At 32.0% G+C, this 14,702-nt stretch overlaps 1 protein-coding gene across 1 annotated transcript in view; it reads right to left on the reverse strand.

The window, feature by feature from the left end:
• LOC134722269 (beta-hexosaminidase subunit beta-like) overlaps nt 1-9,344 on the reverse strand; it is a 33,393-nt gene extending 24,049 nt beyond the window's left edge. Inside the window, exons 1-4 of the mRNA XM_063585878.1 lie at nt 9,080-9,344; nt 4,988-5,455; nt 3,965-4,074; nt 644-754 (exon numbers count right to left, since the gene is read on the reverse strand). Of these exons, the coding sequence (XP_063441948.1) occupies nt 644-754; nt 3,965-4,074; nt 4,988-5,455; nt 9,080-9,281 (891 nt within the window). The 5' untranslated portion in view covers nt 9,282-9,344. The remainder of the gene's footprint in view (nt 1-643; nt 755-3,964; nt 4,075-4,987; nt 5,456-9,079) is intronic.
• Between the last annotated feature and the right edge of the window lie 5,358 nt (nt 9,345-14,702).

A 14,702-nucleotide genomic window follows, 5' to 3' on the forward strand; every position in this document is an offset into this window, starting at 1 on the left:
GTGATTTCAAGAAAACCAGGGGTACCTCTATTCGGAAGACCTTTTCTTTTTTATATGATTTTAAACTAATACTAAAACCATATTACTAATTTTGAACGAATGCCGACTTATATAGGGTTATTCAAATGACTATAATTATAGATAATTCATGTTAATGCCATGAAATTTCTACATGGTCAACACGTGACGTTACCTAACCAATAGACCACTTTCGAGTTCATCCGTCACCGGCAAAAACTCGTCAATTATGCACGCCTTTTTGACGTCATTTACCAGATAGAGGGGGTCGCCTGTATCCCTGCACTATTTACGTTCATCAAGCGTCTTAGTGATCGTCTTTGTGCAGGATAAAATAGAAATAATGGTTGCTCTGTAGGTACTTACTGACAATTCCCTAATGACAGCAGTGTTGATTGTCAATTTTGAGAATTCAATTTGCCGAATAATTCGTACAATATAGAATTATAGTTTTCCAACCACTCGCTCAACATAGGGAAGTGACGACGCCCCAAAACGCACAAATGACGGTGATAAAGGCGCGTATAATTGACGAGTTTTTTTCCGGTGACGGATGAACTCGAAAGGGGAATATACTGAATTCTATAAGAGGTGGAAGGTATGATATATATATTCACATACTTACTAAAACATTATATATTACGTCTTTTGTCATAAAATGTCTGGCAGAATCAACAAGAACACCTCTATGTTTAAAACGAGGAAAATCTCGTATCAGTGTATCACGAACAAAATACTAAAAAAATAAGAAAAAAATATATACAATGATTTTATCTGTTTCTATGAGAGTTTGTTCAATTAACGTATAGCCATGACGCATTTGTCAGGTATTTGGGCATATATTTTGACTATATTCTTGTTTTGTTATTTCAGTGGTCAAAAGTATATATTCCCAGCGTCATGATTTCAAGCTGTCGTCTTGTAATAGTTATTAAAGGTACCAGACTTATAATTTAGTACGCCAAACGCCGTTTCGTCAACATAAGACTCATCTGTGACGCTCAGATAAAAAAATGATATAGGGTTTACATATGCTATTTTATATATGTACAATCATATATAGAGCTTGACATATGATATATTATATATGTACAATCATACATAGAGCTTGACATATGACATATTGTATATGTAAAATCATACATAGAGCTTGACATATGATATATTGTATATGTAAAATCATATAGAGAAGTTGACATATGATATAGTGTGTGTGTAAATGAAATAAGGAGCTTAAAATATAATATATCTTATATGTACAATCTTGAAGAGAGCTTGATTTAGTTTAAACATATTTTATTTGCTGAATTAAAGCAAAATGGATTAGACACAAGTAAATCATACTTATGAAGTCTTCTCCATTAGAGCTTCACCTTGATGTATTATATATTAAATATTAAATATGTACATATAGATATATAGATCTTGACATACGTTTTATTGTATATGTTATTTCATATGAAGTTTAACGTATACTATATAGTGTTGATATACAAATATATTCAGAGCTTGACATATGATATATTGTTTATGTACAATCATACATTGACATTGACACATTTAAATTGTATTAGTACAATCATACATTGACATTGACACATTTAAATTGTATATGTAGAATCATAGAGAGAACTTGACATACGATTTATTTTATATATAAATTCATATGGAGTTTGACGTATACTTTTTTGTTAATATACAATCATATTTAGAGTTTGACATATGTTTGAAGCAAATATGCAATTATAAATAGAGATGGACATCTGAAATAATGTTTTGTACAATCATATATAGAACTTGTCATATGATATATTGTATATGTACAATCATAGAGAGAACTTGACATACGATTTATTTTATATATAAATTCATATGGAGTTTGACGTATACTTTTTTGTTAATATACAATCATATTTAGAGTTTGACATATGTTTGAAGCAAATATGCAATTATAAATAGAAATGGACATATGATATAATGTTTTTGTACAATCATATATAGAACTTGACATATGATATATTGTATATGTACAATTATATAGAGTTTGACGCATACTATATTGTTAATATACAATCATATTCAGAGCTTGACATATGTTTGAAGCAAATATGCAATTATAAATAGAGATGGACATATGATATAATGTTTTTGTACAATCATATAAAGTTTGATGTATACTATATTGTTAATATACAATCATATAGAGTTTGATGTATACTATATTGTTAATATACAATCATATTCAGAGCTTGACATATGTAATTCAGCAAATGTGCAATCATATAAAAGCTTGACATATGATATATTGTATTGATACAATCATATATTGAGCTTGACATATCAACATTGTATATGTACAATCTTAAAGAAAGCTTGACATATGATATATTGTATGTGTAAAATCATACAGAGAAGTTTATCATCGTAGAAAAGAGGAGAAATAACTTTGTTATAGTAAAAGTTTAGTTCGACAATGATTTAGACCAGGTGTCATATATATGATTATAATTTTTGCTGAAGAAAACATTTTTAAAAACGTCGTGTGCATACAATTTTTGACATTATACAATCTAGTGACAGCTGAAAACTTAATTAACACTAGATACATCATACATACTAAATGCGTCGTACAACCTGGTATACAAATGTCTGTTATACTGATACATTTCTGTACTAAAAATCTGTAGTACTGGAAATGTGCTTTTAATGTTTAGTACTATTTCTTTACTTTAAAAATAATTGTAATATTTACAGTAAGTAAGTAAGTAAATTATTTATTATAGTGACATGTGTAAGTTATGTACAGATTATAAACATATAATATATGATAAATAGTAATACACCCGGCCCAATGGACCTATAAGTCACCTCAAATAAAATAGAATAATTATTAAACAATTATATCACGTTCTAATCTTTTGTTGACTTAAGTAAATTTCAAAATTATATATAGACATAAAAATATGTGTAAACAAAAATTTAAACTAGAAATATGCAAAAAAAATTAAGTGTTATACAGCAACTGACGTCTTATATGAAATGCACGTCGCAAACTATATATTTTGCCAATTTTCTTATGGGAAAAAACATTAAAAAGTGCAATTTGTCAGCATGATTCAAATCTGTGAAATTTATTTATAAAAATTAGTACAGAAATAATACCAACAGCGATCACAAAAGAGGGACGAAAGACACCAAAGGGACAGTCAAACTCGTAAATCTAAAACAAACTGACAACGCCATGGCTAAAAATGAAAAAGACAAACAGAAAAACAATAGTACACATGACACAACATAGAAAACTAAAGAATAAACAACACGAACCCCACCAAAAACTAGGGGTGATCTCAGGTGCTCCGGAAGGGTAAGCAGATCCTGCTCCACATGCGGCACCCGTCGTGTTGCTTATGTGATTACAAATCCAGTAAATAGTCTAATTCGGTAGGTCAAATTCATGAAAGGGAAGGGGATTGTAGTTACGACGTAAGGAACATATCCGATATCATTTGTGAAACGGTTATTCCATAACGGTCAACCAACTCGTGATGGCGTCCGTAAATATTCCATGTTTGCTAATCATAACTTTAAGAGATTTGAAATAGACAAACTTTCAAAATGTAACGGTAGTAAACAAAAAGCTGTAGTACTTAAATTTCAAGCAGCAAATCAAGTACTCTACAAAACAGTACCACAGGAATGTACAAAACAGTACCACATCTTCCCTTATCTACCTAAATATTACAATGATTTTAAAGTAACAAAATAGTAATGAATATTAAAAGTAGATTTCCAGTGCTACATATTTTTGGTACACATATAGTACCTATGCAAAAGTAGCTGTGTAACGTTATGGTGAATTTCTGGTATCCTTTTATTACTGCTAAATAAACTCTAATATTTACTAATGTGTCTATTTATAGAATAATTAAGATATCTGTTGATTTACCTGATCTTTCCAGGTAAATATAACTTGACTGAGCGTTTCTAGCCCCCTAAGTGCACCCCATACTTCATCACTCATAAGCACTATTCCAAAGTTCTTTATCAGCAAGCTGTCTACAGATAACAATAACATTGTAGAATTTATAATAGGAGAATGTTATTTTTTCATCATGTACAGCGGAAAAAAATAAATGCATACTCAGTATTCAGGACGATAACATGCTGATGTAATTCATTCGAACCTCTTTGTGTTGAACTCGGTTGTGTCGAAAACTTGGATGAGTCGAAGTAATTTGTCGGTCCTGGTAAAATTCCCTTTTGATTATGCTTAATTTCCTCTGATGAGTTGAACTCGGTCGATTCATATATGTGTACACATAACCTCTACTAGACTGTCATACTAGTGAGAGGTTTAGCTAGCTATAAAACAAGGTTCAATCCACCATTTTCTACATAAGAAAATGCCTGTACCAAGTCAGATATATAACAGTTGTTGTCCATTCGTTTGGTGTTTTATCATTTTATTTTGCCATTTGATTAGGGACTTTCCGTTTTGAATTTTCCTCGGAGTTCAATATTTTTTTATGATTTTACTTTTTACAATGAGTTTGACATTTGCCTAGAGTAGCACTGAAGTTATGTACACTTTTCAAACATGGATCTTGTTATGCTGTTTCTTAATATACAAAATATGGAAGTTATTGTTGTTAGAATCGTCTTGTTCCCATAGCTTTCGTTATTAACGAATATCACATCACCTTTATCTCGGCTATTTATAGTTTCAGGTAAATTGTGGCAAACAACAACTCGGTTCTTATTTCAGTGGCATATTTAATATTTTTACTTTACGTAAATTTATAGAATTACTATTTATCTATTTTACAAAAAGGTACATTGAACATTGTTTCATTCCTAAAATATGCGAAATTACATGCAGGTTTGGAGATGTGTACAAAGTATTTGTATTCATAGCAAAGAAATGATTTAAATATATAATCTGGGACACAGTTAGGTTATAAATACGTACAAGATTCGTCTGACTCAAGCTTTGGATACTTTGAACACTCAGAATTCACATATATATGAAATGTTGTGAGATTAACAGGTTTGGTATATTTTGAATGCTGATATTTTTTGTCTAAGCTTTCGAAACCCGATCCTTCAATATGCACTAAGTTTGTATAGTATTCCTCTAAGGCAAACCTAAACACAGTGTCTTCAAATCTTTTAACAGCACTTTCTAATACGTCACAAGTATTATTCCTGATTTTTATATTCAACGGTTCGGAAATTCTAAACACAATATTTTCATTGACTTCATATTTCTGTGGTAATGGCCAAGGTTCTCCTATCGTAGCAATTGGCGCTCTTCTTATCATCAGAGGATTCATGGGGACATTTTTGAATTTCATGTAATAATTTCCCGCCGTAAGAGACAGAGATATGTTCGGAATCGCTGATTGACCGTGGCTCTGGTATCGTAATCTACTTGCATCTGTGAAATAAACAGGATACAATACACACACAAATTTGAAAAAATCCCAAACCATTATTGAAGTGATATAAGTTAACAATAAATCCTATTTTGATCTAATGTCTTCTATGTTAAAACCATCTGTCGACAAATCGTATATAATTTTTCTTCCATATTAATAATAAGTTGATATAATGTAGGGTAGAGTCATCATTTCAAAAGCAACCCAATAACGTCAAACGAAAAAGACTTTTAGAGGTCAACATTTGGCCTTAGTTTATGTTAATTTAAATCAATATTAGTAGCTTAAGGATGATACATGTTTTGTGATATATATATATGATTATATTTAACAGAGATAAAACATAAAAACGCTTATTTTTTTCTCTCTTTTTATTTCTGCTTTTCGTGTATGTAGTAGGGGCACATTTTCACTTAATATTAACATCAATTGTTTGAATTAAAATGCTAAACACGAAGAATTTAAAAGACTGTTTTAAATGGCACCTGTTCTAAACATTTTTTTATATTCATAACATATAAAACCGTGGCAATAAAAGTAAACTTGTGAGCCCCTTTTTGTAGCAATTTTGGCGTGCTTTGTTTTAGTGCAATATTATAAGAATTGTTTACATTTATAGTTCAACTTTCATTTTTTTGAGTTTGTTGTCTTTTTGCTAGTTGTATTTGTGCTTATTACCGGTCTGATGCCTCATAACCTTTCAACTTATTTTTACAGTTCGGTCTTACGTTGCAATATTTAGATTACACTGTCCTTAGATATACATCATCTCATTGGTTGTTTTATTCCATGTTTATTATGATACGAAGTATATGATTCGCCGTACAAACTTCAACAAATGAACAAAACCTCTGGCCTTTGTTAGTCTTACATGTTTTTTTTTGTATCTTTAGTACATTTGTGTGTTTTTGGAGTTTAGTATGACATCCATTATTATACTGAACTATATAGTACACATTGTTGTTTAGGGGCCGGCTAAAGAACGCCTCCAGATGCGGGATGTTCTCGCTGTGTTGAAGACCCATTCGTGGCACAGGCTGTTTTATGCACGTTGGTCTCTTTTCCCATTTCCCATTGCCTTTCTCAATTTTAAATACCGTAAATAGTCAGTTGTAAAAGTCATTGGCATGAAAAATTGGTAAACAATTCAAAAGACAAAACCAAAGGCTTAATTTAGGCAAAACTAACTCTTTTTGTAGCAGACAGCAACGAGTTTATACAAAATTAATTAGCAACGTAGAAATGTATTTCGAGTCCACAATATCAAATATTATATTTCTGTGGAAAACCTTCTTTGGACAATTTAAAATTTACTTTTAATAGTAAGTATTTTTTTTAATTCAAGTCCAGACATTGGACTATCATCAAATGAACATATGTATACATACATGTGTTTACACAATTGAAAACATATTTTAAACAAAAATTCATTAAACAAAACAGTTAAGAACCCTTGCAACCAACAACTCTTTGAGTGGACCGTAGGTGACCTGTTGCAAGGCAAAAATTCATGTTCCTATATCCTATATACCCCCATTTTCAAGTGGCAAATTTCCCCGATCATCATGTCCTCTATTACGACTTCACTATATATTTTTATTTATTGTCAACTTGTTATCATATGCATGAAATCATTTGCCACTAAACGTTAAGCAACCAATAATTAATCAATCAATTAAAACTGATTCCACGACAGAGTTCATCTTATATTTTTTAATTTCTTAGTTATTTCAAAGAATTTACAGGTTGTCTCCCTTATTACACAATAATGAAAAAAACAACATTAATTCGATCAGTCTATTTAAATTCGTATACAGTGAGTAATTAGTATCATACATCTTGTTTTAAAAACAGATTAGTACGGTATATATTCACACAGTTTCAATTTATTGTATGGGGCCCAAAAAGGTGGCTGTAAGTTGTTGAACTTGTTTGTTCTAACTGCTTTAAACACATGTGACAGGCAGTGGCGGATCCAAGGGGAACAGTTGGAACCCCCCTTTTTGTAAAAGATCAATGCATTTTGATGGAAGCATATAATTGGAACCGAACCCCCCTTTAAAAAGGCTTTATCCGCCCCTGACAGGTTAGGTCTAAGGGGGAGGGGGATAGCACTAATTATGGTACGAGTTTTTCCTGATTGTCGAAGGCCGAAGACATTAAAAATATATTTCAATGATAGTCAGTGCAATTTTTTTCAAAAACTATATTTCAATGATAGTCAGTGCATTTTTTTTTAAAAACTATATTTTTTTTGGAAACACTATGTAACTGAAAAAAAACCATATATATGAAAGGACAGAAATATTAATTAAAATGACTATCGTCAATTGACTGGTTAATTTCCCTTATAACGAAAACTTGAAGATTGCACTAACTAAGGTTTTATAGATGCAGATTTTGATAGTACTGATTAGGGTTCGTTAGTGGTTAGGGCATCGGACTACTAACACAAAGGTTCCTGGTTCGATTCCCGTTCCGGGATGAAAATTTCAGGGACTGAATTTTCGGCTCTCCCTTGACACCATTTGCGAGTATGGTCTTGAAGAAACGATGATAGCCCGTCGGAAGTGGACGATAAATGGCTGACCCATGTTAAAAGAGAGCCATATCTCTTGCACGTTAAAGACACCCTTGTAGATTTCGAAAAAAGAGCAGACTAATGCCACTACAAGGCAGCACTCGCACCCGCAAAGTGGAAAGGTTGCAAAACTTGTTTCCCAATGCACTACAAATAAATATGTTTAAACTAAGGTTCGTTCATTAAATTCATTTGATACAGCCTTAATAGTACTAACTAAGGTTCATTCATTAAATTCGTTCCAGTGATACTTCATATCTATAATGTTTACGTAATACATCAACGTTTTATTTGTAAGCCCTTAAGGATTTGACTAACATATGTTCTAAATATATCAATTAAACTACGTGCAACATACATAAAACGTAATTATTTAACAAAATGTTTTCCACAGCCCAACCCTACAAACAAAGAAGGATATGTTTATGTCTTACTAAAAGTAAAGTCCCGTGCCTCACCATGCAACGTATATATACGTTTTACATCCTACTAATGACAAAGTATCAAGATCATTCCGGCTAAGAGAGTAGTATCTAACAGTGTCTTAACTATGTTTAAGTCAAGATCCCCTCCCTGGGGACAGGGATGTTTATTTTATGTCTTACTAATTGTAAAGTCCCATACCAACACTGCAAACAGAGTGAAAGAGTTTTGACACAAGAATAATCTAAAAATATACTAGTAACAGGTATTTGAACATGATAATGAATTCTAAAATATAAACTTTTCCGTATCTTGATGTTCATAAAAATAATTCAAAATAAAATTTCATTCTTTAGAATTCTTGATATTATATGTAAAGGTTATAAATCGAACTTTAAAACGAGAAACCGTTCAATATGTATATACAATTGGCAGAAGAACAAACTAATTAAACGAAACGCGCAAGAATCACATACAAAATGTATATTATACTATAGGTATCAACCTAAATGAGAGGTCAGTGATATAGTTAAAAAATAGTAACACTGAAAGAAGAAAATGAAATTGCAAAACACCAGACAGTATTTATCATTTAAAACACAAAAATATGCAAACTTACATGTTTCTGATGAGCTTTTCTTTGTGTTCTGTATATATTTTAACAGTTGCGTTGGCCTAGGGTTTTCAGTTATTTGTACGACTTTCTGGAGCTTCAGGTTTGCATCTTTTTCATTTCCTCGATGAACGTCCTGGTCGTTGATATGATAGTGACAATGGATGAAAGATGCCAAACAGCATACAAGTAACAGATAATACCGCATCACCAATTCTCAGGTTCATCCCATATCAGAACGTTCTTCAGCTGTATTGAAACCTGATATATGTAAAAGTATGACGACTTATGTTTTGTATGGTTCAATGACCATTTGATGGAGTGAGATGTTAAAAGGAAAAGACAATTTTTGTTTGACAATTTCACGTTACTAATTATAACATAACGATTAGAGTTAAAAAAGGTAAATCGCAATTAAAATATGAAATAAAATTTCCGTTCATGTCAATATTTTGCGCAAAATTTACTTTCAAAGTAACTACTACATCAATTAAACAAATGTTTAATTTTAAAATTCAGTCAAAAAAAATCCTAACACTCAATCGTGTTGCCACGACACAATACAAAAGAGGAACTATATATATATATACAACTCGTCTAAACATCAACCCAACAATGTTAGATTTGTAAATTTGCTTTCGCAAATTTTTGGTTCTTCCCTCGCCTAGATTCGAACCCATGCTACTGTGATATCGTGACACCAAATCGCCTGCACTGCGGCCGTCCCGCTAGACCACACGACCACCTGGGCTTCACAAAAGTAAAGCTTTCGATGGGCATGTGTTACCTTTCCACGTCAGTTTTAATCTAGCGGCGTACTACAGTACATGATATATTAGGCATGTAGATGTTATTGTTACAGATCAGCTAAATTATCTATAGTAAAGGATCCTACAAATTCATGTAAGATACAGTCACAGAAAATAATTATATGCATAAGTACGTCTGAGTCAGTGACGACTCTACAACAGATTTATCCATCGGATCGCCTATAACTCGTCTAAACATCAACCAAACAATGTTAGATCTGTAAATTTGCTTTCGCAAATTTGTTTGTTCTTCCCTCGCCGGGATTCGAACCTATGCTACTGTGATATCGTGACACCAAATCGCCTGCACTGCAGCCATCCCGATTAGACCACACGACCACCTGGGCTCTACTATTATAAAGCTTTTAGTGGCCGTGTGTTACCTTTCCTCGTCAGTTTTAATATAGCGGCGTACTACAGTACATGATATATAAGGCATGGAGATTAAATATTTATTTATTTAGAGACTATCCCTTTACAACGGGGACAATCGCGGACGGTGTATCGACAAATTCGTCTAACAACACAATGCAATGAATAAACACAGACAAGTAAAAATATTCAAAAAACATTTTCAGACTTAAAATTGGTACATTGTAAATAAGACATCATCTTACATATAAGGAAAAAAAACAACATTATGTACACTATAAAAATATGAACTGAACAAAAAATAACGTAAAACAAATAACATTTACAGTTGAAGTTTAGGTTCCAAAACCAATTGTCTCTTAGAGAACATTTCATTAAACTGTTTTACTTAAACAGTCCAAAGTATTACTTATATATTGATAAACCTGATAAAAACAATCACCAACCAGTATTTAAAAAAAGAAGAAGATGTGGTATGATTGCCAATGAGACAACTGTCCACAAGAGACCAAATCGTATTTTATCGTAGGACGATAGGGAAAGCAACTAATTTAACTTCATTAACTCAAACTACTTACAATCTAATCTGAACATACTTCTATGATCACACTATCGATAATAAATCGAATGTCCATATTTGATTCGACAATCAGTATGACTTTAAATGGTAATTTCCGTATTAAATTTAAGAATGATAATTTATGAATGATTATTAATGATGAATTTTGAAAAATAGTGAATGGAGAGAGGAAACGGAAGGATTTGATACCATTGAAATTTAGCTGAAACAGTGACATGAAACAAAAAGCTGTATCAATATGAATAAACTCACCATAGATACCAGGATTGAAATTTCATATTAACGCCAGACGCGCGTTTCGTCTTCAAAAGACTCATCAGTGACGCTCGAATAAAAAAATGTAAAAAGGCCAAATAAAGTATGAAGTTGAAGAGCATTGAGGACAAAAAATCCTAAATATACAATCATTGGATGATAATAACTAGACATTGTATAAATTCTTCTAGCGTCAGAAAAAAATATAGATATTAGTAAATGGTCATAAAATAAACCTACATCCACTCGTGCTTAGTCTTTATCTATATATATATTTATTTCATTCATTAATATTCGCTGATAACAAGAAAATCCATGCTTTTACATTACTTTTATGATAACTTTTGGGAATCTAGAATTATTGCTGTGCATTTTTTCCAGAACTTTGAATAATACTTGATGATATAGATTTTGTCCTACCTTCTGAATGATATTTTTCAGTCCCATTTTTTCTTCTTCATTTCGACCTTGTTTTCCTTCTTAACCCGAAAACAACTTTATGGCCATGAAAATACTTAGATACTTCGACTTCTTACCTACTAAGGAACTTAACGTGTGGCAAATCAAATCACTTCGTTTCCAAGATCTACTTACTTAATTTACTAATCGTTTTGCTCATATCAACGATATACAACCGGATTTGTTTTTCAGTATATGAAGTTGTATTTGTTTTTTTGTTTTTAATTTAATATATTTGTTTCTATAACTACAAATAAAGCTGAAGGGTAGGAAGCTGTCGTTACATGAGATGGGAGATGATAAAATGGGTTGATTAAGATGAAAGTTATGAACTTATGTTCAACACAAAATTTATTTAACATGAAATACCCTTTGGCCGTCAAAAGGTAAGTCATCCACCGATGTTAATAGTTACCTTTTCTCCATAATTCGGTTAAACCACAATGCCTATTTAGATACATAAAAAACATCAATAAGTAGATATTACATTCGAACTGAGGACAAGTACCTGCCTTGCACATATCAACACGCCAAAACAGATAATGTCTTTATGGTAAGCAAGTCATAAAAAACTCGCCCTATCTTATGCATTCCCGAAGTTGTCTCGCCCTCAGTATAGAGACAGGAAATATCAATGTAAAAGAATTGATTTAACTCGACCTGATCCTCGAGGAGCGCAACTTATACTTTAGGAACTAACAAAAAAGTTAAACTGCATCAAGTTTGTTAAGCTGCATTCGCCAGATAATCAGGATTAGCTATCACCAGGAACGCTCACAGAAAAAAAAAGATGTAGAAAAAAACCAAGGGATAAATACACGGGCACTAAGAAAGAGAAAGAGCCAAACAATTCTACAAAAACTAGCTTGGTTTTATTTGAAATCAGAAGAATCTTAACCCTAAACTCTTAACAGATCTAAGGGAGATGTGGTAAGAGTGCCAATTAGACAACTCTCCATCCCAAGTCACAATTTATAAAAGTAAACCATTACAGGTCAAGATGCCTTTTTTTGTTGGTAAAATATACAATGACCTAGTGAAAACATCTAATTCTATTATACTTGTATTTTATGAATTCATTTATCATGGAATATTAAAGTTTTTATTACTATATAGGTCGATATCGTTGCTGGTGGAATACCACGAGTAAATCCATCTACCATGTTGTGATGTCCACGTCACCAGTTGTTTGAAAAATAAATAATATTAGAACCAAAGTCTTTTTTTTTTTTAGAAAAAGGCTATAATATTGTAAGCTTACAAAAGAATTTAGAGTGGTATACGAAGCTGTAATACTGGGAAATGTCGTAAATATTGAAGACTTTTTGAAAATTGCAATTGTGTGAAAAAAATTCAAGGAAATTGGCCTGACCTCCCGATAACTTTTTAATATAGGAAATCGAAATTTATAATTTAATACTTACAATTCTTGCCCAGAAGAATTTTGTAAAGTTATCAAGATGTTATTCAATTACGATCGAATACTAGTATCTTTATACAATTTACAATTATCTTATGAATTTATATGAGTGTTTCTTAAAGCCTGCTAAGCACACATAGACCATTTTAAGCCGAAGAATTAATATAGCATAGACACAATTCTAAGCATAGTCAAATAAATCGATTTCTCATTTGTAGTCTTGGATTAACATTAATAGAGTTCCCTCGAAAAGTTAAACATCTACGAATACAGTAAAAGCCAAGTACACGTATTAGAATAAAACATATAATACTATAATCTAACAATGAATATCCTATCTAAACTTTTCATTTCTTTCAATGATGGCATTGAGGGTATTCTTGGGTATAATATCAAGCTTGATTAAAATAATAAAAAAATGGTACAAGTTTGTCGTCCATTTGAGTATGCAACATGTTTTTATACACAGCCACGTCCGACTGGAATGGGGTCCAGTTTACATACTTTGCAGAATCAATTTGTTTTACTTATTGTTTTAAAATGTGTCTTCGTCCTGAATATGAACGAATTATTTGACACTGAAAATAAATACAAATAAGCAGCAAACACTTAATCTCAAAAAGACACACTACTGAATGATGATATCAACAGCTCGATTGTCACCATGTGAGGGTTAACATTATTATTGTATATTTTGAAATTAAGATTCCAACTAGCTCAGACAGAACAGACCTTGTGGCACGGGCATTGTTCATTGTCGAAGGACATAGGGTGACCTATAGTTGTTTATTTATGTGGCATTTGGTCTCTTGTGAAGAGTTGGCTCGATGGCAATCATATCTCATCTTCTTTTTTAAACTTAGATTAATTTGGCTATTTTGTTAATATCCTAGATTTGATCATATAAAAAAGAAGATGTGGTATGATTGCCAATGAGACTACTATCCACAAAAGACCAAATTGACACAACCATTAACAATTATAGGTAACCGTACGGCCTTCAACAATGAGCAAAGCCCATACCGCATATAGTCAGCTATAAAAGGCCCCGATAAGACAATGTAAAACAATTCAAACGAAAAAACTAACGGCCTTATTAATGTAAAAAAATAGCTTGCTTAGATATAGGAAACTGTGGTGTGAGTGCTAACGAGACAACTCTCCATCTCGATAACAATTTATAAAAGTAAACCATTATAGTTCAATGTACGGCCTTCAACACGGAGCCTTGGCTCACACCGAACAACAAGCTATAAAGGGCCCAAAAGTTACTAGCGTAAAACCATTCAAACTGGAAAAACAACCGTCTATAAATATATATATAAAAAACAAGAAACGAGAAACACGTATAAATTACATAAACAAACGACAACTATTGTACATCAGATTCCTGATTGTCTGCCTATCATTCCACAGATCGCATGACATCAACCACAGTTTTGTTAAAAAGCGGTCCGTGTTGTTCTTGCTTTCGTTTTTAGTGTTTTTATTTTTTTATTGTAATTAGTGTGCATTGTTTATACATGTAACAATCTTTCTATTGTCAATATATCACAGGATTAAAAAATGTACATGACAGATGGTTTATTAATTTGTTGATGGCTTAGGGTTAGAAAAGAGTATCAACCCCGCGCTATTAATATCACGTGATGCATGATACAATTAACATTCCGGAGCACCTGAGATCACCCCCGTGTTTTATAGGCTTCGTGTTGCCCAGACTTTAGTTTCCTG

This window comes from Mytilus trossulus, chromosome 6, assembly GCF_036588685.1.
Source record: "Mytilus trossulus isolate FHL-02 chromosome 6, PNRI_Mtr1.1.1.hap1, whole genome shotgun sequence".
Classification (NCBI taxonomy): domain Eukaryota; kingdom Metazoa; phylum Mollusca; class Bivalvia; order Mytilida; family Mytilidae; genus Mytilus; species Mytilus trossulus.